This window comes from Melozone crissalis, unplaced genomic scaffold, assembly GCF_028551555.1.
Source record: "Melozone crissalis strain CALT ecotype California unplaced genomic scaffold, PUWL_Pcris_2 ptg000027l_1, whole genome shotgun sequence".
Taxonomy (NCBI): domain Eukaryota; kingdom Metazoa; phylum Chordata; class Aves; order Passeriformes; family Passerellidae; genus Melozone; species Melozone crissalis.
In genome coordinates this window covers 78,441,299-78,463,493 of record NW_026535805.1, presented here as the reverse complement: position 1 = coordinate 78,463,493, position 22,195 = coordinate 78,441,299, and the positions used below count along the sequence as shown (strand labels likewise).

Here is a 22,195-nt window from a genome sequence, read left to right as displayed (position 1 = left end):
TGTGTGTATAACTTTACGGCGAACACTAAATATTGTGTTTTATTTCACAACTTAACTTTTATGTCCTATTATCAACTAATATTTGATAAAATGACTTTATTTTGGAAAAGGAATTTGTTAATAAGGCAAAACAAAATTCTTTCATTTTGTCATCTTACTAGATTGCTTGTGCCAAAGGGCTGTTAGACAAGAAAAAGACCTGTTCATTTCAAGACTAAACTGACATTACCTGTGTATCGCCAATAGCTAATGTAACCAACCAGTCCTCTGCTTTACAAACTGCACTTGCATATTCCACACTTAGTGGAAGTAAAGCTTTTGCTGTTTGAAATTACTTGGATGCTTGGATGCATTCCAGAATTAAAGTTGTTATGAAGCCAGCCACTTGATTTTGTGACTTAAACATAGAATTGAAGGAACATTCATGTCACTGTATTTCTTTTCTAGATGAGGCTTGATACAACCCTTGACATTTCTTTGAAATGCTTTTAGCAATTTTTGATGCTACAGAAGCAAGCGAATAAGTGAGCTGAAGGAATAATTGAAACTGATATGTATTTCTCTGACTTACAGAGGTGGGACAGAGTTGTGCAGGGGAAGAGTTTCATTCATTATACTTCTACAGAGCCTATTTGGAGTTATGAATAGATCTGCACTTAATGGGTTTTTTTGATGGCTTTCACGAAAAATGGTTATCCAAACCAAAAGACAGACTTGGAGGAATTCTGTCTATGAAACTCTACTACCTACGAGACACTGGCTAAAAATAGCTAAGTAATGATTCTAAGGCTTGTCTTCCCACTGTTCCTGCAGTGTACCTTGAACCACATGAATCTAGCTGCTATTCACCTGGGCTCTGGAACAGTGTACTTGAGTTGTCTGCCTTCAGAGCAATTTCATGCTGTTGAGTTTGATTTTATTTAAAATATGAAAACAGCCTGTTACAAACAGTTATTGTTTAAGCTCCTGTCACGCTTTTCTAAATGTGGTAAATTTTAAGTTCTCAAATTCTGGTCTTGACTCTCTGAACACAGGTGTACTGCACCAGCTGTGAGAGACTGCTAACAACTACCATTTATGCCCTTTGTTGCCTTTGTTTATGTAAAAAAGTATTTTGCTGCATACTTTGACACCTTAAAAGCACATAAAGACTGAGCTTGTGTAGTTTTCTTAGTCGTGGGCATGGAAATAAAGCAAGGAAGCCTCTTCTGCTGTAAAGGAAGTTATGGTTAATGTTGGAGTAGATGTGACGTGAGAACATGCTTCAGGCTATTTGTTCTGTTTAATCAGAAACTAATTCAGTGGATCAGGTGATGAGTAAATAGTGCTTTATCAGTAGTCTCAAAAGACTTAAGGTTCAAGGGCCTTGAAGAATATTTCGTAGAATAAAGATTCTTATACTATGGTTCTTACATGATTTCCTTTACTTCAAGATCTTTATGCAAGATCTTTTGTTCTTTCAAAGGTTTGCTTAATTCACAAAGTCTCTTTCTGTGGACATCAACATTGCAATTTAGCTTTTTGTCTTGGGGGTAGGTGGGTGCTGTTTTCTTGAAGGATTTGTTTCAATCCCCCACCCCATCGAGCCCAGGAGTCTGTCAATCAGAAATGGGAATAGTGGATCTCCCTTTTGTATGAGAAACTAAGCAACTGCCAATGAAATTAGTAAGAGGTGGTCTTTCAACCATCTCTTTGAACCATCTAACAGGATTAGACTGAAAAAGCATGATAGTAAATTATTTGTTTGGAGCATTTCAGTATTATTTTGATTTAATAGCTGTCTCTAATGTGTCATATTTTGAACAGAGGAACTTGGAGAAATCTTTGTAAGTTCTGCATTGTTCTTTTATTCTTCCCTGAGTAGCCACTGGAGAAGGGACTGTTTTGTGTTGACTCTGATCTTCTTGTATTGAATTGAATTACATAAAATACAACTGCTGCTTACTTGTTTTCCTTCTTTTCTCTCTACCTGCTATGAAAGGGTGCTTGTCTCCTGTTCACAATCTTTATTTGTATCTCAGCTTGGAGAAGTTAGATATTTTCTAAATATATTCTTTCCTAACTTAATTGAAATCTCGAGTAGCAGAACACTTGAGCAGTATGAATTGGGTGTGGGAGTAATGCAAAGAGACAGAGCACTGCATGGGTATGCTTGGATTGATGCAAAAACTGAGGCTTTCTTTGGCTAAAAGTGATAGTTTTTGGGAACGAACAAGCACTCGGGATGAGTCAGGTGTGAACATTTTCTTGTAGTTAATTCTCTGTTCCACAAGATGGAGCCAGTTCTTTGGGAAATCAAGTCTGTCAAACAGCAGCCAGATTTGGGGAAACAAATGAGAGTTAAAGTAACTTCACTGCACTTATGGGCAAAGGACAGGCAGGGTGCTGTTGAGAGAAAAAAGGAATTGTAGTCTGTCAGAAGTCTTTAAAGATGTTGTCCCAAGATATTTGCTACAGACAATATTAGAGATGCAAAGTTAGTACTCTGTTATGTGTAATTCTTGGCTTCCTTCCTTGTAGAATTTCTAACTGGTAACTGTAAGAATGTAAAGTGAAAACTAGTTTTGTGTTTATGTGCCTCTGTCATACAAACCATATTTAAAACTAGTTTTGACAAGCTTTTTTCATTTAAAACTTTGTCTCAAAACTTATTGGTTTCCTGGTAAGCTGGTTTTACGCACATATTGTAAAGGATTCAGAATTACTTGTGAAGATGTAAAACGGTTGTCCTTCCCTTTAACAACACGTGTAAAATTGAAGGGCTTCATGATTGCTTTTTTCACCTCAATTCAGACCTCTCTGTTCTCTCTATAACTTAAGATGTTTGGTGAGAGGGGTCAGCACCTGTATTGAGCAAAAGGAGTGTTGCAGTATTAACTGCAGTTGCAGAAAGCTGAACAGACCGTGGGGGACTGATGGAGGGAAGGAAAATCCGAATTGGTGTAATGAGGAAAGCAGGCATCATCATTCGACTTCATAGTCAAATCTCCAGTGAAATTATTCTTGCTCTTTTGTGGATGTCTCCCAGTTACATCATGTTCGAATACCTCTCGTTTTCTTTTGCCTCTTTTTAGTTTGCTCTGGTCTCCACTGCTTGCTTTTTTTTTTAATTTCCTTTTTCCTTTCCCCCCCCCCCCCCTTTTTTTTTTCCTAGCATGTTTGTGTGATAGGTTCTCCTACTCGGGGCCAGTCTTGCCTGATAGTGTATAATATTTCTTGCTAATTTCCTACTGCAGTTGGAAGCTGAGTAGAGGACAGAGTGTTGACTGAGATGTTTAAAACAGTTAAAAGATTTTTTTAACTAATCAAGTGGAGAGCTAAAGCAATGTTTCACACTGTATTGACTGCTTGGATTCGTATACTGTCAGTAGTGTTAGTTCACATTTTTTGTAATGCTGATAAAAGTACTTTTTCCTCAGCATTTTAAAAGAACTGTGCCACGTAAGCCTTGTTTTGTACCTGATGCAGTACTATGCATGTGCTATGAAAAATAAAACCTGAGCAGTTGGAGTAAAATTTAAATCTTGGACATATGAACACTAATGTACTTTGTGTTTTATTTCCTTTGAAAATGCAGCGTTATTCTTGCCCAAAGATGTTTGTCAGCTGTACTCATAAGTGGATGGTTGAATTGTGTAGAAATGCATTAGGAGAGTTTGTCAGCAATGTGTGAATTTTGATGGTGGCTTCTTCAATCAGCTTATTCTAAAATAGTGGAGCAGAACACATGGTCCTTTCTGAGTGAGTTGATGGGACCAGAGAAGAAAATGGTATTTGGGAGTACGTGCACAAACGTACATATGGCTTTTTTTAAGCACGTGCACGATATGAATCCAGTTTAAATAATATGGAGGAGAAATCTGTCATCAAAAATTGGATCCTGAAAAAAGGAAAGTGTGAGGGAAAAGTGGGAAAGATTTTGAAATATGTTGAGAGAAAAGCTTCAGCCTCACCAGAGAATATGTAAAATGATGCCTTTTTCACAAAATTCACACTTTGATGTGCACTTTAGAATGAAAGAATGGCATGTGAGATTGGATAACTTTTTTGGCAGTTTAAAAATTGGCTTGAAATCAACTTATCTGAAGAGTTTTATCTAAAATTATGTAAATTGCTTTCAAGCTCTTTATTGCTTAAATTTTAAACAGCTGAAGTTGGTTTTTGAAATGTTCACAGTTTTTTAATAGCTGTAGATATTTCTGTGAGTAGGGATAATGTTGGTTCCATACAATAACTATACTGGCATGGAAGTCTACTGTAACTAGAAGTAAACTCTCCAGGATTTTTCTTAAATTCATGAATTACCTAAAACGTCTGAAAACTTAAAGATATAACAGGCTACGTTGTTTCTTAATGGCTAAGTATTTATTATGGCCCAGATGGTCTCTAATAAAGGACTCCTTAAATACCTTAAATATGTCACAGTTAGTGCTGTTTCTGTGCCCCTGATTGAATTCTAATACATATTTGTCATGTCCCTTTGGTCAGTTGGGGTCTCACGTCCTTGACTCTTCCCTCCTGGCCTCTTGCCCACTCCCTGCCTGCTGGGTAGGGATGGAAAAGCAATCCTTGAGTCTGCAAGCACTGTCCAGCTGTAGCCGAAGCATTACAGTTACCAGGACTGTTCTGGTCACAAATCCAAAGCATATCTCCATAGGAGCTGCAGTGTAGCAAGTTAACTCCATCCCAGCCAAGCCCAGTATCGGGAAATGTTGCTTGGTGTTTTTATTTAACATGTAATAGCCAAGACTCCAAATTAATTGTTGTGCAGCTATATGATGGCTCAAATCCACATTTCTGTTTAGCTCTTACAAGAAACTTGCACTTGTGCTGTGTTTAAATTTCCAGTCAAAATTCATCACTCCTTTTTATGAAGGCGACTGAATTGCAGTTGTCAGTAAGACTAAATACACACAATAAACCTTGTGCACCTAAAAAAATAACCTTGTTATTTTAAGGATTCTTTGAATTGTATGTGACCTAATGCATTCAGAATCTTGTCATGATTTCTCTGGAAGACAGCCCACACCTTCACAGCCACTGGCTAAGAACTGAAATAGGAATTTAGGTCTAACCAGTAAATGATGTATAGAAATATGGCAAAGAAAGTTTAACATGAAGAAAAAAGAAAATTTATTCATCTCTTGGAAGCAGCAATCTGTCTTTGGGTTGCTGAAGTTTATTCCTTTGTTAAGCTGGGCAGTGTTCCAGGGACTTCACAGTGTTCTAGTATATAGTCTAGTATAAATATTGGTCATTTTCAGTCCTATGGCTTTTTTCCTAAAATTAACTTTAGTAAAGGATGAAAGAGACTGAAAATATTTTCAAGCAGTTGTCTATATCTTAGATGACTGAAGAAGTAACTTTAAGTTTATTTTTATATTGGAGTGGTGAGCAAGCTGCTGAAGTGTACATTGGCACTTCTAGTAAAAATTCAAATGGCTTTCAGAAGAAGAAAATTACAATTCTATTAAAACTTACATCAAACGTGACTAGTATTTCACGTTACTATTGGCTGACTGAAGTTGCAGTGTACAGTGCAGCTCTAGGTAGGTAAAGTAGCATTACTAATGACATGTAAAGGTGCTTTAAGTAGTATAAAATAGCAGTCACCAAGATTCTTGATGTCCAGTCTTCATTTCTGAAGCCATATAGCCATCTTTTTAATTGGCTAGCCATGGCAAGGAAAAATGTGTACAGCAGTTAAACCAGGTTACTCTTGAAAATTTTTCTAAAGGAAACCAAATGTATCTTTAAGGACTCAACAAAAAGAAACCTGTAAATATTTATATTGGTGGAAAATATTTACTGTGTACAGAAATAAGGATCCTGACTTCATACAGAATTGACAGCACTGTAAATTGTTTATTTGCACTCTGAACGTTTTTCACACAGAAAGGTTTGCAGCCTAGGTTTTAGTTGACCGTTTGGTTAAGTCAAGCATAGTTGGTATGATGAACACAGAGAAAATATTTTCTGATTTCTCTTGCCTAATGCTGAACTGTGGTTATGATTGATTTGGATTAATGAAAACATTTTTCATTTTAAGTGTTTAATATTGCATATTGTCATTACTCGGAATTAAATTCAGAGGTTTCACATGAATATTTTTGTCTGGCCTCAGGTTTGCCTGTTATTCCACTGTTTAATTTGTTCCTTCATTGCTTAAATATATTTGATTTCCAAAATTTATTTCATAAATAAGTACTAATTAATCAAATTGGAGCTTTTGGGAAAATACAAAACTGCTCTTTTCCAGGAGAAAGCCATCTACTTCAAAAGTTGTATTACTTTTTGTTAACAAAGCTTTCAGTGTTTGTTAACAAAATTTTCTTAATGAAGTTTCAATATTTTAACTACAATTAATAATCTCTCTCTTAATCTATTTAGACTTCAGTCATGTCAAGTCCTCCTGTTCTTGTCTCATTAATGTAGAATTTGCCTGTCTGGGATCTCATAGCTGAGGCAGTACCTAGATAGTAGCTGGGATCTGTAGCTGTACAAACTCATCTGTGGTAAAAAGTTCATAGTGGTTGTGTAAACACCCTATAGGGTTAGAAACTTGGACAGTACACAGGTACTACAGTTAAGCCCCTTGTGTCCCCGTAGTAACCTGATCAAAACTGGCTCCAGCTTTCAGAAGACACATGGGTTATACTTCAAAGGGAAAACTGGAGAAGCTGTTGGGTACACAAGACTTTATCTTACCTATTTCTAAACTGTCATGGCTAGATGAATCTTTTGTATAAACTGAGATACTTGATCTATCTTGGTGGAATGGCTATGAAGGTTTTTTAATTAAGTTTCTTCTGGTGCTCTATTTTAGCTGAAACTTGATTAATAGCTTGAGGCAAATGACCTGCAAAACTCTATCCTGGAGCACTAAAACTAAAAGTGGTATAAATTTTAAGGGAGGCCTTCCCATAATATAAATCTGCCAAGTGTGAGTATTTTGTGTCTGTAGCGTTTTATAGGGGGAAATAAAAAGGCAGATCAATAGCTTGCTAGTTGTTGTAGTATTTAGGACACATTGCAAACAGTCTCACCAGTCTTACCTGACTAGTAGTAGTTGTAAAATTGTCATATGGAAAAAAATGTGTTAGGTGGATGAGTAATTCCTAGATCTTTTGACCCTTGAAATCTAATTTTATGATGGTAGCACTTACCTTGAAGGCTGCCACTCATTTTAATGATTATGGTCTTAAAGGTCAAGCAGTGGAGATCAAGTGCTCTGACTTTTTGAGATATTGGGCAAGATAAATTCAAAGCTAGGTGATTACCCAAAACATTGCTAGTATTTCTGCTTGTAAGACTAATGCTTCTTGCAGCAAATGTGGGGATCTGTGAATGTGTCTTGGTATTTTCAAATACCCATTCTAAAGAATGGAGTCTAACTGAAAGGATTTCTCCCGTTCCCTTGTTTTGGCTATTGCTTGAGCAGTGCTTAAACACTACCAGAGCTTTTCATTTCCTGTTCTGTTCCCCAGAGTTTAAAGGCTGAGTGGGTGTGCAGGACATGCAGCTGAGGTGTCTGCTGACTGGAATTGATCATTCTATGCCATATGATAAAGTGCTCAAGCAACAAATGCTCAAGGAAAGGAAGAAAGGACAATTTGGTTATGGTGGTGTCCAAAACAAGTTGTGGGTGCTGAAGCACAGCTTTCTGGGAAGTGGCTGGTCAGCTCCCTGGCCATGGGAAGTAATGAAGAAATCCTTGCTTCTCTCTTTCCCCACTTTTGTCTGTGGTTTTTGCTTCACTTGTAAGTGAAGCAGTCTTCACTTGCAGACTGTTATCTCAGTCTGCAAGCCTTCTCACCTTCCTGCTCTTTTCCCCCTGTCCTGTAGGAGAGGAGAGTGAATGAGCAGCTCTGTGGGTGTTTGCCAGCTCAAACCAACACAGTCCTAAGCAAAAGATCAGGAGAGGGAAGCAGAAAGCTATTCTGTAGGTCCCAGGAAAGTGTTCATTCAATATATTGGTATTGAAATGCAAACAGCTGCAGTTGCAGGAGTGGTCTAAGGGCACATTTGTCATACAAAAGCAGAAAATAACTGCTTGAAATGTTTTGCAGCTCTTCAATATACCTTCTTGGTTTTGATGGTAATTATTTAATCTTTTAACTTCTTAGAGCTCAGAACTAGATGGACTTCAGAGTAGTACTTTTAACAGTGGTGATGTACAGAGCTGGAATAAAATTATATAAATGTGTTTAATTAGAGAGTGAATACTAGTTTCAAGGGAACAATCCTAAGTGTCAATGTGATAATTCAGGCCAGCATACTTTAACTGTCTCAAAATGCCAGCACAGTTGAGAAACAATGGTGGTTAGTAAATCAGCCTCATTCTGTTGGAAAATCCATTTGGCTGTGAATGGTAGTTTAGAAATCAAGGATACTGAACATAATCAGTTTTCCACCATTCTTAGGTGGATTTTTTTATCAGCTGGTTTTGCAAATCTCTGTATAAGCATTTCCTAAGAGCTTGCATGCTACTGTGGTAGAGCCTATGCTATATGAGGTATTCGTTGCATTAATATAAGATTGCCCTGGAGTTAATTTCAGTTATCTTATATTAATGTAGTAAAGTAGTGATGCATGTCTTAAGAACCTTTTAAATGGAAAAAAGTAACAACTTCTACTTCTTGTGTTGATGCTTCATCTAAGGCATAGCCATAAAGATTATTCAAGATGCAAGCGAAAATCTTATTGCTAGTAAGCGAACTCTATAAACTGTGTTTGTATTGTTTTGGAGGTGAGGAGGTGGACACAACATGCATTTTCTAGATAAATCTGACTGGTTAATGTTTTGTGATATTATTTAGAAGTAGAAATCTGTGAATAAAATTGTTAGCACTGGAAATTGTTAAAAGTGATAGATATTCTAGAGAGGCAGAGGTGAGCCTTTATTCAAGCCTGTTCATTCGTGTTGTCGATACAGAGTTATGCCAGAGAAAATCCTCACAGTATATGAAATTTTGAAAATAATTTATTTCCTCATTCCTTTTAGGACCAAGATGGGCTTCCTGGAACACTGGTGTTTTTATCTGCATCAGATGTGCTGGAATACATCGAAATCTTGGGGTTCATATATCAAGGGTCAAGTCTGTCAACTTGGATCAATGGACACCAGAGCAAATACAGGTAGAATATCTTCAAATAGGTTTCCAGTTTGGAAGGTATGTCAGGAGTACTTCTGAAAGGATTTGCATTTATCATGATGCCCTGCTTACATGTTTTACAATCCTATTAGCTTTTGCATGTGTCATACTTCTACTGTAGTGAGCCTAAGTTCATAAAACTCACTTCAGAAGTTGGTTTGCCTCTAATTTCTGTATCATTTTAGAGGTGTTCTACCTTACCCCAGGGACTCTGAAAGCTACTTCTTGGTTGTATCTGTAGAAAAAGTGTTGTAAGCCTTTTTAGGATGTATCAGGACAGTAGCACTCACATATCTGTGTGATGTGTGGTTGTGTTCTTTTGGTGTATCGAGCACTGAGTCTTCCAGGTATGCTCCAGTCTGAAGCCTCTTCCTGCCATCAGGCAAATTTTCTTACTCTTTGTCTTCCTGGTCTGAAGAGCCATCCTGAAAGATCAAAGCTTGTCTTTCCCTGGGTGGGCTGGTTTACACTGCAGACAGGATCAGTGTTGCTAGCTTTGTCCATCGAGGCTGAGCAGGCAGCCCTCCTGTGCCGTGCTGGTATCTCCCAAGACCTATGGCAACAGGGAGCTCTCCAAGTCAAAAACTTGGGATGGCATTTAAGCACTCCACAGTAGCATTCTGACTGTTTCAGAGTTTAAACTATTGACAGACAAGAAATAACTGTTTTCTGCCACTTTTCCCTAGTGCATGCAGGAAATGGGAAATACTAAAGCAAGACTACTCTATGAAGCTAATCTGCCAGAAAACTTCCGAAGACCTCAAACAGATCAGTATCCTTTTTGTTTGGGCTTTCACATTGAAATGACTTCTAATGCAATTGAGATGTTATTACTGTTTCAAGGAACTGCTACATTTGTCAGCTTATGTTATTTATTTCATTGATATTGTTGTATAAGAAATGACAGTGGAAGTTGAGAACAGTTCAGAAAATATTTAAATTACTTCAGTCATAGCAAATCTACTTGGTAATGAGATTTGGCAAGCACCATTTATTTTTGCTTTCAGAGGAGGTGACTTCATAAATTCCCTGTATGTAGGAAGTTAAGAGTGATACTGGAGAGCTCTGGAATATTTTCTTTGTCTTGAGTAACTGCCATCTGAAGTTTAGAAGCATTTGATCAGGAAATAATGAGCTGAATGGTTCACTAAAATAAGCCATTGCATCTTAGTCCAGTGAAGCATGGATTTCTCTCTAGGTGACTAGCATGGAAATTCGTAAATAAACCCAAGCTCTCTCAGGGCCACCAGTTGTGTTTGTGTGTGGTTGTCACTGTGTACCTGGACAGGAAGGGTTGGAAGAAAAGCAGCCTGCTGGTAATAAATAACTTTTCTCATTAAATACCTTTACTGAATCACTAGGATAATATATAATGGCATTAATTTAGGTCTGGGGTTTTTTCTTGATTTAGTGAAGTTACTCCATAGGTAGGATTTGCTTCACCTGATCTTATTGTAACTCTTTAATTATAATGAGATCCTAAACATCTACTCTTAAGTGAGCTGAGTCTTTCCCCAGCTACAGGAGCTGATAAACAGACTTAGTTGTAACTTGATCTTAATTTGCTATATACAAAGATGATTCTGGTTCTTCTGTTTATTAGATACTAGACTTGATATAATAGAAGATTTTTTTCTCTTTGGAAGAGTTAGATTTGTTAAAAAATGCACTTGAGCAAAACAGATATTTTTTTCAAATTCTAGAAGCTTTTTCATTAAACATACATCCTCATAAGAAAAGAATCAGATACCACCATAGTATTCCAGCTGTAATATTCTGTAACTTTATTTTAGTCATATGATTGAAATATTTTGACTAAAACTTACTCAAAAATGGAACTTGAGGATATTTTTTTTTTTGCTGCAACTAACTGAAATTCACTGGTGCTACTGCAGGAAAAGAAATAATGCTTTAAGCTTTTCTTGTCAGATCAGACCAAAAGTCTAATTTTTAGACTTTCAAAATAGTTCTTTTTTTCACACTCTATGCCTTGAATTAATTACATACCCTTTTGAATAGTTGTGGACTAACTGGTGGACTTAGTCAACTGAGTATATTTCATTGCCTGTGTTTTCTTTATTAACACTGTATTGTCATAAGAGGTGATTGCAACAATTTCTGATTTATTTCCCAATTTTTGCATAACTTTGGCAGCTACTTACCTACTTGGCATTCATGACAAGCTGTTGTGTTATGGATGTTTTTTGCTTTTTTTATTTGCCCATTGTATCACTACAAAATAGTAGTGATGCTTAGTATGTCATCAGTGTTCTGCTTGTGAATATTCTGAACATTCTTTTGGATAAATGTTGAAACTATTTTGCATGTAATGATCAGTTTTGTATATGTTCATCTATATTAGTGTTTAACTTCCCATAGCACTATAATATACTTCTAGTTTTAAGGTAGTAAAGTGGAGACACAGGAGGAATGTGTTTGTGAGATCTGCTCAAAATTTCCTACTAAAGATCCCTCCTCATTTCTGCTTCTTAATCACAAGTGACCTTTCTAAGCATTTTTTTTCCTTCCCTGGTACTTGACAGGGATGCTGTTGTGTAGGAACTACCTTTTGGGATCATTGTGATTTTTTTTTTTTTTAATGAAAGCTTTTTACTGTTGAAAGATGTTTTTTCCAGCAACAATAAATAATTTTTTCACATTATTAGTACTAAGACAGCTGTACCTTCAAAGTGCTCAGGATGCCCTTTGCAATTTATATATATTTGGAAAGAGGTAGAAAGCAGTGTTTTGATTTTTGTAACTTTTATGAAACTGTCTTCAGGTGACATTTGCATACTGTTTGAAACTATGATTTTTGAAAATATAATTTGATGCACAGAATGAAGGGACTGAGTGCTCTGAATTCAGTGTTAATCTTAGGACACAGTATGTGGAGCTAAGAGTATCTTTCCATCAACTGAGGAAAAATGCTTTGGAAGTTTGAGGCAATGAGTCTGAGCTTCCACAGTTGCAATATCAGTTTTTGAATGGATAATCACGTTGCTGGACAAAGTAGTTAAAATTTATTCTTCAGATCCTAGAGAGTCAGCTTTACTAAATGTAAAGTATTCACATTGCTTTGGATGAGCTGCTTTATGAAGCTGAAAGTGTAATTGAGGAAAACAACTGCCTGTCTTTTTTGCATTTGAGCTACTGAGTTGTCAGTTCTGGTTTTCTGCAGCAAGATGCTTGCTGCTGTTTCCATCTTTGCTTCAATATCTTTTTGTCATTAGTTTTTTTGGCTTTTTTTCCCCTTCCACAGCAATGTTTGTTTTAACAGGAGACTCTCATGGAGGACTTGGTCATCTCAGAGAAGTGTTTATGATCAGCATTTGATAAATGGTATAACATGCAAATCACAGAACAGGTACATACATTTCACCTCTTTTATAAAGAGAATGTATTTTTCCCCAAGTTAAGATGGTAAACTATAATTATTTACCAAATATGAGTACCATTGTTCAAGTTTTTTCAGTCCTACAGCCATGTATAATAAAATAAATACCAGGTGAAAATGTCCTAATTGTGAAACACTGAGTTACTTTTACTCTGTTTCTTATATTATTTTCTTCAGAGATTAAACTGATTAATTTTGTGTAGTACAAAGAAGCTGACTTTGATGTTACTATTTATATGAATGCATATTTTCCTTAAACTAGCTACTTCCAGAGCTGTGGAATTTTTCATCAGGGATAAGTATGAAAAGAAGAAGTATTATGATAAAAATGCAATTAATGCCTTCAATGTAAGTAAACACTTTAACCAAGAATTGTCACTTTGTTTTTGAAAGCTATGTAAGAGAAATGTAGTGAACATTATGCATGTTAAAATGTCTTTTACATTTGAAAACCTTTTGACTCAGAGCTAAGTGCTCTTTTCTCTATATTTTGAAGACTGTTCCTGGGTTCCATAAATTTTACCTCTGTTGTCTATTACATTTATATTAGCAATGCATTATGACCCAACAGGTTTTATGATCCTTTATTTTATAGTTTTCACTCATGGGTATTTCTTTAACAAGTACTATTTGAATCTTTTTTATTTATCTTTTTCCATGTTACAGGGGTAAGATAGGATTACTATTTATGGTGACATGGTCTTCCCTCATTCTCTGTAAACCTTGATGAGAAATCCTAGGGTGTTTTGAGCCCTTCTTCTGCTGAATTCCAGGCTGTTGCTTGTGGTGAGGTGCACTGTAGTGCACACACAGGCAGTATGATGAACCTGCTGTTAAATCCTGTAGCTGTGTGTTCACTACTGTAAGTTGGGGAGTGCTTCTCTGGCAAAGGAGTTTGGAGAATTTGCACCTTTACAGAAGTTCACAGTCTTCTTAGGTTTCTTTCTTTGTTTTTTGATACATCTGTTTCTGGGATACATCATCTAGTTCATACATTTTTCATTATATAATTGTATTTATGCGTAAACATACACAGCTATGTACCTGCTTTATTTAAGCATGGCCTAACACGTAGCTTTACTACTCTGCCTTAATAGGCAGTAAACTTTTACAGGGACAAGTGCAAGTGTAGGTTTAAAGCATAAGAGTTTATGCTGCATTTCCCATTTGAAAAAATGGATCTTTGAATGATGGTTTCATTTTAGAAGGGTAAAAAACCAAACCTGGGAAGTAGAAAAGAGTGTTTCAGTAAGTACTGTTGAAATGGGGGAAAATTGCTTCTCTTAAGATGTAAGGTGCAATTGTGGTTTGAACTACAAATCGGTTGCCCTTCTTTACTTTTATTCCAAAATATAAAGTAGGAGGAAGAGTTTAAAATTATACTTCCTTAAAAAGTTTTTAAGACACTCAACATCTTTCTAAATGGAGAACCTTGGTGGCTAATGTAGCAGTTCACTCCTGCCTTAATATGTTTGAAGGAGTAATTAGCTTTATCATATTGCAGAGTAAGATGAATCACTTACCTGCCATAGCAGCAAGGATAGAATCCAGACAAGCTGAAGAGATACATATGTGTTACTGCTGAGTTCTTTTTTCCTAGTTGGTCTTTTCTTTCCTTGACTAGTGTAAATGCTGTAATCTTTCTGGGAACAAAATCTGATCATACAATATTTTAGCAATAGATGGGTCATACACATTCAGAGTCACCTGTGTTTCTTGAAGACCACAAGGCATCAGGTTTGAGGTGGACAATCTGTAGTCACAGTTGTGGCAGATCCTAAAGTACACAACAGTAAATGAGCTGCACAAGGGCAGCACCTGCAGTCGTTGTCTGATGCTTGTGCTGGGTTATCCTGCCTGGCCCTGCCCAGCTCACGTGTGCCTGTAGTGCTGCAGCTGGTGTCCAGTGATGGTCTTTCTGCTGGGTCTGGGCCTGACGAAGAAGAAGAAGAAGAAGAAGAAAAAGTGAAGTTGAGCCTCTATTCTGCCTGTCTGTACTGTCTGGTACTCTGCATTTCTGTTCTTCTGGAAAATTTCTTCACTGTACTTACATTTGCAGAGAGCATCTTGTACCATATTTTTAATCAAAATTAGTATTGGTGGGACACATGAGCTTTTTAGCACACTTTTTGTTACCATCTTTGTAATGGAAATGCCTTTGCCTTGGATTAGGAATAATTTAAGTTAGATATGCATGCATACATTGTCTTTTCTTAAAATGAATCCCTTCTAGGTATAAGCAGATATATAGAAGTGCAGAAAGAGGGTTGCAATGCCTAAGGGTAACTTTCTTTAATGTGGTACTTTCACTGAGGTGTCATATGAAAACTTAAGGGACTTCCCCAGATTCTATCTATGTTGCAAGTTGTTCATGGAAAAAGCTTCCCATAGCATAAATGTTGTTTTGAATTTTAAAAGATTATTTTAAAAGATGCAGTACAATATTTCTCTTAGTGTGATTTTGGTGGGTTCATAAGCTTTTTGAGTTTGTCTACCAGTACATCTCTGTCAGTGTATTCCGTGTGTTGAAGCCCAGGAGTATATATCAAGGTTCAGTTGTTGACTGACAGGATTCATTTGTTACAATGAGTTACAAATGTCTTTTTTTGCAAAAAATCTTCTCTTTTATTATTCTTAAGTATAGAAGATCTTTTGTTCTATGACAAGACCGTTGTATTACTAAGTTTGATTTTTAGAGTTGCGCAGTATAGTAACAAAATTAGCTAGTGCAGAGGCCAGTAGTGCCATGCAGACTAAAAATATGCAAATATGAAATTTTTTCATGGTTCACTAAAAAGTGATGAAGGATAAAACTATGGGCAAAAAAGGCATCTGTGATTTTATTGGCTAGTTACATTTAAAATAGAATAGGGCATTTAAATAGAAATCAAATATACATTAGAATAATCTAATGCTGACTGAAAGCAACTGGACTTTAAAATCTTTTAAATCTACTAAAATGCATATTATCTCAGAGTTTTCTGATGCGGCATTTTTGGAAAAATGTGAGAAGCTTGTTCTGTATCACTGTTCAGGACTACATGTGTGGGATAATTTTCTCAGCTGTTGTAAGTGGGTTATCAGTAAATAGTTACTCTCATTTTCTTGCTTAGACCCAGTGCAGGCTTGTGGCTAATTTACAAAAAGACCCCAGAGGCTAATACCCTGAAACAATGTATGTATGTTTGTCCTGTGAATAACACATGGCATGCGGTATTGTTTATTGGAAAGAACTGGTTTTGTTCTTTGAACAACCAGCTTAGGAGCAGCAGTAGCTGTTGGCAAGTTAAATGTATTTTAAATATCTTCAGCATAATACTGTTGTCCTGGAATCAATTTTTCCTAGACCTCATTCTCGATTTTTAGGCATACATAAGCTATGAACGATGTATAGCATAGAATCTAATAAATGCAACTTCAAATAGCAGTGGAACAATTAGGGCGTCTTTATAAGTGGTGCATTCAAGGTACAGTAACAAGAACAGTTTCCTGTGCAATGTGCTGTACTTTTTGGCTTCATTTATTCTTGAAAGCTTCTGAAATGTAAGTGGGAGCTTGCATGGCTTCTGCAGTTAGCAACAGACAGTTGCCATTGGTCAACTGGAGGAGGTGATTTTGGGTGATAAAACTACCCTTCAGGTAGTACAGACGTGAAACTGGGAATGCCGTTCCACTTCGGAATTGTACGTGATCATCACTTTGCAGCACCTGCAAAACCTTTTATATTCGTCATAGGGTTTTTTTTGTACCCAGCAATCCTAGAACTAAAGGGTAAAGCATGCAGAACAGTTTCATCTGTAACCACCTTAGTCCTGAAGACTGCTAAACCTTATCTTTGCTTTGGACTCTCATTAGACTCCCTATGCTCCTTTAGTTTGTCTCCTGAAACACTCTTAAAAGAGCACAGCTTGCAATTACATAAACACTTTCCCCCAAGAATCTGAACTTGTATGCTTAAATAAATGACTTGATTGACTTTTTCGGAATGGTTGCAGTCAATATAAGTGAGGCAAATATGAGCCATGGAGAAATGCTCTGGAATGTGGGGTTTTATGAAAGTAATGTTGAACAGAATATTCATCTTGACTGACAATCTCTGTACTGAGTCCCAAATACTTAGCATTTCTATGCAACTGGTTATGTGGAGGAGCAGTTGTTAATGAGGTTCATGATCTTAGTGACCAAGAGATATGGCAAGTCCTTTTTTTAGGTTTTGTGGAGTTACTAAGGATCTTCCAAACTTACTGGCCTAGAGGACTTCAACTTTCAGGTAGATGTTTACAGTTTATCAATAAATAAAAAGGAAATGTGTCATTTTTAGAACCAAGCTTCCAGAAAGAGTAAAATCTGTCAAGAAAATGCTGTTCTCGAATATGCAGGAAGAACTGCTGGGGTTATTCCTACAGATGCAGGACTGCACTAAAGAAGTTTTTCTGGTTCACAACCCCAGTAATTGAATATGACACTATCTATATGCTGCTAAGTTAAAAGTTTACTACAGTTGCACAGAGATTTAGAAAATCAAATTGGAAGCAGTCATACTTTCTCAATTAAAAAAAAAAATAGCACCTCCTATTTCATGTAAAATAAACCCTGTAAAAAGACAATCTTCCTTCAACTCTTGGTTATTTTTTATCTAATACAATGACCCTTATGCTTTACAAGTAATGAGGAAGAGCAGTGAGGATAAAGATTAGCTATATAGGTATCATCATAAACAATCTCTATGGCTTTTAATAAAAATAAGTATATAGGAGAATGCATATAGGAATCACCTTATTCAGGTTGGATGATGATTCAGCTGAAGTAGATTTCAAATACTTTCAGTCTCAAAAATTATGAACTGGTACAATCTATTCCACTACATGAAGTGGGAATATGTTATCACATCCTGACAATGTTTAGAGAATAGGAAATGAAGTTTCTGTATTTAAGAAAGCATGTGAATTATGTATGGAGCAGAAGTTTCATGTAACTCTTAAGTTCACTGAAGGAAAAGAATTATGGGTCTACATTTTTCATGTTTTCCGAAGACATTGTGTATAATTTAAGAAGTATGAACTTAGACAACTGGCTAAAATGTGATGTGCATTTAAAGATTGTGATGGCACACTTTCCAGAAAGTTATCTTAAAGGAGATGAAATCTGTAATACATTTACTGCACTAAAATATGTTAGGTAGGCATCTTAAGATATAGAAATTGGGGTATGAAAGGGCACATGAGCATTTCAGTTTATAGTAGCCAGCATTCAGAAGCATTCAGTCATTATTGTGGAGGGACTGGTTACCAGTTACCCATCCCAAAAGTGCAGTAAACCTACTGGGGTTTTTTGTGGTCTATGAAAAACTTTGGAATCAACTGATAGGAAGTGTTTTTAAATATGCTAGTCAAGATAGGCATCAATAGGGAGCACTGAAATACCCTACAGGATTATGTCTTGAAGGTGGGGGTAGGGAAAGCAGGGTAAATTATTTTCAAGATAATTTTGTTAGAATGGATTAAATTGTGGATTTGCAGAATGTGAAAAATGCCAATCACTTTTTTTTAATTTTAAAAGTTTAATAGTAATAAAATGGTTATAAAAATAGTAATATAATTAGAGTAATAATAATTTGGACAATTTGAATTAGGACAATATGAGACAATGGCGACAAAGAGTTACGGATGTCTGGGCACCTTTTTCTGGGCAGCACAAGCCCACCCAGGTTAACAAAGGATTAACCCTTAAAAACAATAGCCTGTTGCATATTCATACACTTCATACATGATGCATAAATTCCATTCAAATACAGGATTCTGCCTGGTCAGCTTCTTCCTCTGAATCCTAACAGTGCCTTCGAGGCAGGAAGAAGTTTGTTTCTTCTGATAAGAGGGCAGTAAATTCTTTTTCTCTGAAAGATTTAGGTGTCCTGTGGCTGCTATCTCGCTGTGAGTCCTTTCTTTAAAAAAAGTACCCTACATAGCATAGTTTCTATTTTAACATGTCTTATAACCTAAAAGTATATTTAACACATTACTTAAGAGAATTAATACAGCATTGCTTTCTAACACAACATATATAATATTCAGTTTAATATTTGCAAAAAGCCAATCATAAAATACACATTAGTCTTTGTTCCCTGCTCGTTCCCCACCCCCAGTTTTCTTTTCTCCAGACTAAACAGTCTGAATTCACTAAGCCTGTCCTTGTCTGAAAGGTGCTCCAGTCCTTCAATCATCTTAGTGTATCACTGCTTTGTTTCAGTGTGCCCTTGCCTCTCCTGTACTTGTGAGCCCAGAATTGGCCATGGGGCAAGCTTGTGTCCAGCTTGTCCACCAGAATCTCCAGGTCCTTTTCTGCAAATCTGCTTTCCATCCACTTGATACTGAGCCCATACTGGTGCATGAAGTTACTGCACCACCAGTATGGTGCAAGGCTTGGCACTTCCCTTTGAACATCAGGTGCCTCCTGATGGCCCATCCTGTCAGTGCTGCTCTGAATGGCAGGGCACCTCTACAGGGCATGAACCACTCTTGCTGTTTGTACCCTTTGCAGACCTCTACTCTGCACCACTGCATGGCTCATTGCTGAAGAAGTTCAATAGGGTTTGCCCAGTATCAGTGCCTGGGTGTATCACAAGTGACAGCCCTTCAGCAGCACTTTGCCAAGCAGTAGAATAAATGAAGAAGTTGGAGAAGCCAGACTGAATTTTCAGTAAGCCAGCTGCGTTCCCAGTAGCTCCCACATGCAGGGTCTTGTTTTCACCACTTCCATAAATACTTCACACAGCTAGACCACATAGCTACAAGTTGCTATGTGTAAGTAAACAAAACTTTGCCAAAGATGAAATCTCTAGTGACTACCTTGCCAGTTTAACATGGATCATGAAAATGTAAATGATCTTGCCTGCAGCAGAGAAAGCCACTTAGGGGAAAAGAAGGTATTGTTCTGAAGTGCAGAGAAATTCTCACTAAAGACAATTTTACCTGGAACAAATGCAGAAAACACTGGGTAGGCTGGACAGGAGAAATGGAGGGCAATTCAGTAAGAGATTAAAAGCATCTGTTTTGTTTATCCAGTGTCAACATTTAACTGAGCCATGATGACTCTCTGTAATATCTCACAGAGGTGTTTATTGAAAGCAGAAAATTAATAACCTAAAAAAAAAGTGGGCAACAATATGTGTGTATGTTCTGGGTTAGAGTTGTGAAAAAGTATTTTTTTCTCAAGTCTCTTAAATATATCTGTATTCCCCAGAACAGTGTATAATTGTGTCTACATACCATGTAAATGTTACAAATGTCTCTAGCTCTCCACATGTTCAGAACTACAACTGGCTTATGCATAAGCATCATCTATTCCTGTAATTAGGATGGTGACTCTGAAGAGATGGAGGAGTGCTGAGTGTGTTCGCAATACAGACAGAAGAGCAGTACTGGCTTCTTTCACAGCCAACCACTGCTCTGTTTTGTGAAACACAGGATTCTGGATCTCTCTTATGGGTGTCCAGTGTTAAGCACAGGGTAGGGGAGTGTTGTGGTTTCACCCCAGTCAGCAGCCAAGGGCTACACAGCTGCTCACTCACTCTGCCACCAGCATTGGGAAGAGAATTGAAGAGGGTAAAAGCCAGAAAAACTTGTGGTTGAGATAAAGACTGCTTAATAGGGAAAACAAAAACCAGGCACACAAGCAAAGTAAAACAAGGAATTAATTCACTGCTTCCCAAGGGCAGGTAGGTGTTCAGCCATCTCATGTGTAATGGTGACTTGGGAAGACAAATGGCATCACTCTAACTCTCCCCTTTTGTCCTTCTTCCCCACACTTCAAGTATTGAGCATGATGTCATGTGGCATGGAATATCCCCTAGGTCAGTTTGGGTCATCTGTCTGGGCTGTCTCCTCCCAACCTCCCATGCAGCCCCAGCTTCCTCACCAGGCTGGTGGTACAAAAAGCAGAAAAGGCCTTGGCTCTGTGTAAGCCCTGCAACAACAAAAGCATCTCTATAATTAATCAACCCTGCCTTCAGCACAAATCCAAAACACAGCCCTCTACTAGCCACTGTGAAGAAAATAATTTCTACCCCAACCAAAACCTGCACAGGGAGACATTTTAGTAATTAAAAAAAAATGCCTTGCTAGCTAGCCTTAAGAACTTCCAAAAATTCATAGGTAAATGTTGTTAATAGTACATTAGTATTCTTACACTTCTTTTGGTATTTCAAGAATAGACCTCTTTAAAAAACATCAAACAATTGATTTGTGTGTTTATATCCATTTACTAGCAGTCTATAATTGCTACTGCTTTAGGATAAATTACTGATTTTAGTATTGTCAACATTTGTTGGAGATACATAGTAATGAAGTCAAAAGTCTGCTGAAATCAGAAAAACATATGCAGCAGCTAAACTTAAAACCTGTCAAATGAAAGCAGAATAGTCCTCTTCATTTAGGCTAATTCCCTGCATATTGTGTGTCTATAAACTGGCCACTCGAGGGCACTTTTGTATTTGGTTCAGCTGCAGACTTCCTGAGTGGTTTGATAACACACTCATTCTTTAATGTCTTGAATCTTCTGCATGATAGCAGCCTGCATTTCATATTTAAATGGAAGCTTAGTATAGGCTTATAAAGCTTCAACTTTGAATCCTTTTTAATAAAAGGCTGAATAATGACATGCATTACATCAACGCTGGATTTTGGAAAAACTACAAATAAAAGCAGGTGAAAACTTTATGAAGTACTTACACCCTGATGACCAGTAGTGTTTGTGTGACTGTTACATAGCATCACAAACATGTCAGTACAAACTAAACTAAAGAAAAATCCTTCTTAGTTTTTGGATGTTATGTTTTCTGATAACCTAATTTAGTTCTTGTTTAAAGCTTACTTTTTTTTTACTTGGAATAATAGTCGGGTCAACAGACTGCATCAGGACATTGGGCCAACTATTGTTTGTGTTGTTGCTTTTACACAAACTGTTAACTTAGCATGTATTTGGGTAGTGCCACCACTAAGTAATAACAGATAATACAGAAGTGTTTTAGGGAGGAAAATGGGGATGGGTAACACATTTACATGTAAAAGGGGCTGGGAACTGGACTAATACTGTAAATCTGCAGATTCTTTCTTTTCTGATCTTACATTTTTTATGCACAAAAATGTTTCTCAATGAGCCCGGGTGAAACTGAAATCTTACAGTACTGTTGCATGTGTATGTAATTTCTTGCTCAGCACTAAAGGTAGCAGATGCTTTAAAGAGAGTATTGAATTTCATTGTGCAGAATGGTTATTTTTGCTGTAATCTCTTTCTAAAAATGAGTCACAAAACACAAACAATGGAAGACGATTCAAGAATTGCTAAAAAAAAAAAAGACTTCAAGTCTTCTGGTCTGAAATGCAATCAAAATCTTGTGGAGAAATGTGAAAACTTCAGAGAGAGCTCCTTGCCATCCTTCTTTGTTTTAGGCAATTCTGAGTTTCTTAATCAAAAGATGTAACTACTCCTAAGTTAAAAGTTTAAATGATGTATTCATGTGCTAGTTGTCATTCTGCAGTACATTGGTAATGCACACAATCACCCAACTTTATTCTTTTTCTGGCAGTATGTATGATTAGTTACAGAGGTCACTATTTGATACTTTAGGGTGCCAATAATCAAAGAT

The 22,195-nt window shown here is 36.8% G+C and overlaps 1 protein-coding gene across 2 annotated transcripts in view; it reads left to right on the top strand.

Annotated features, from left to right (window-relative positions):
- SMAP1 (small ArfGAP 1) overlaps positions 1-22,195 on the top strand; it is a 91,520-nt gene that overhangs the window by 17,937 nt on the left and 51,388 nt on the right. For both annotated transcript variants that reach the window (XM_054280594.1, XM_054280592.1), the window contains exons 2-4: positions 9,005-9,138; positions 9,842-9,927; positions 12,825-12,900. In XM_054280594.1, the coding sequence (XP_054136569.1) occupies positions 9,005-9,138; positions 9,842-9,927; positions 12,825-12,900 (296 nt within the window). The remainder of the gene's footprint in view (positions 1-9,004; positions 9,139-9,841; positions 9,928-12,824; positions 12,901-22,195) is intronic.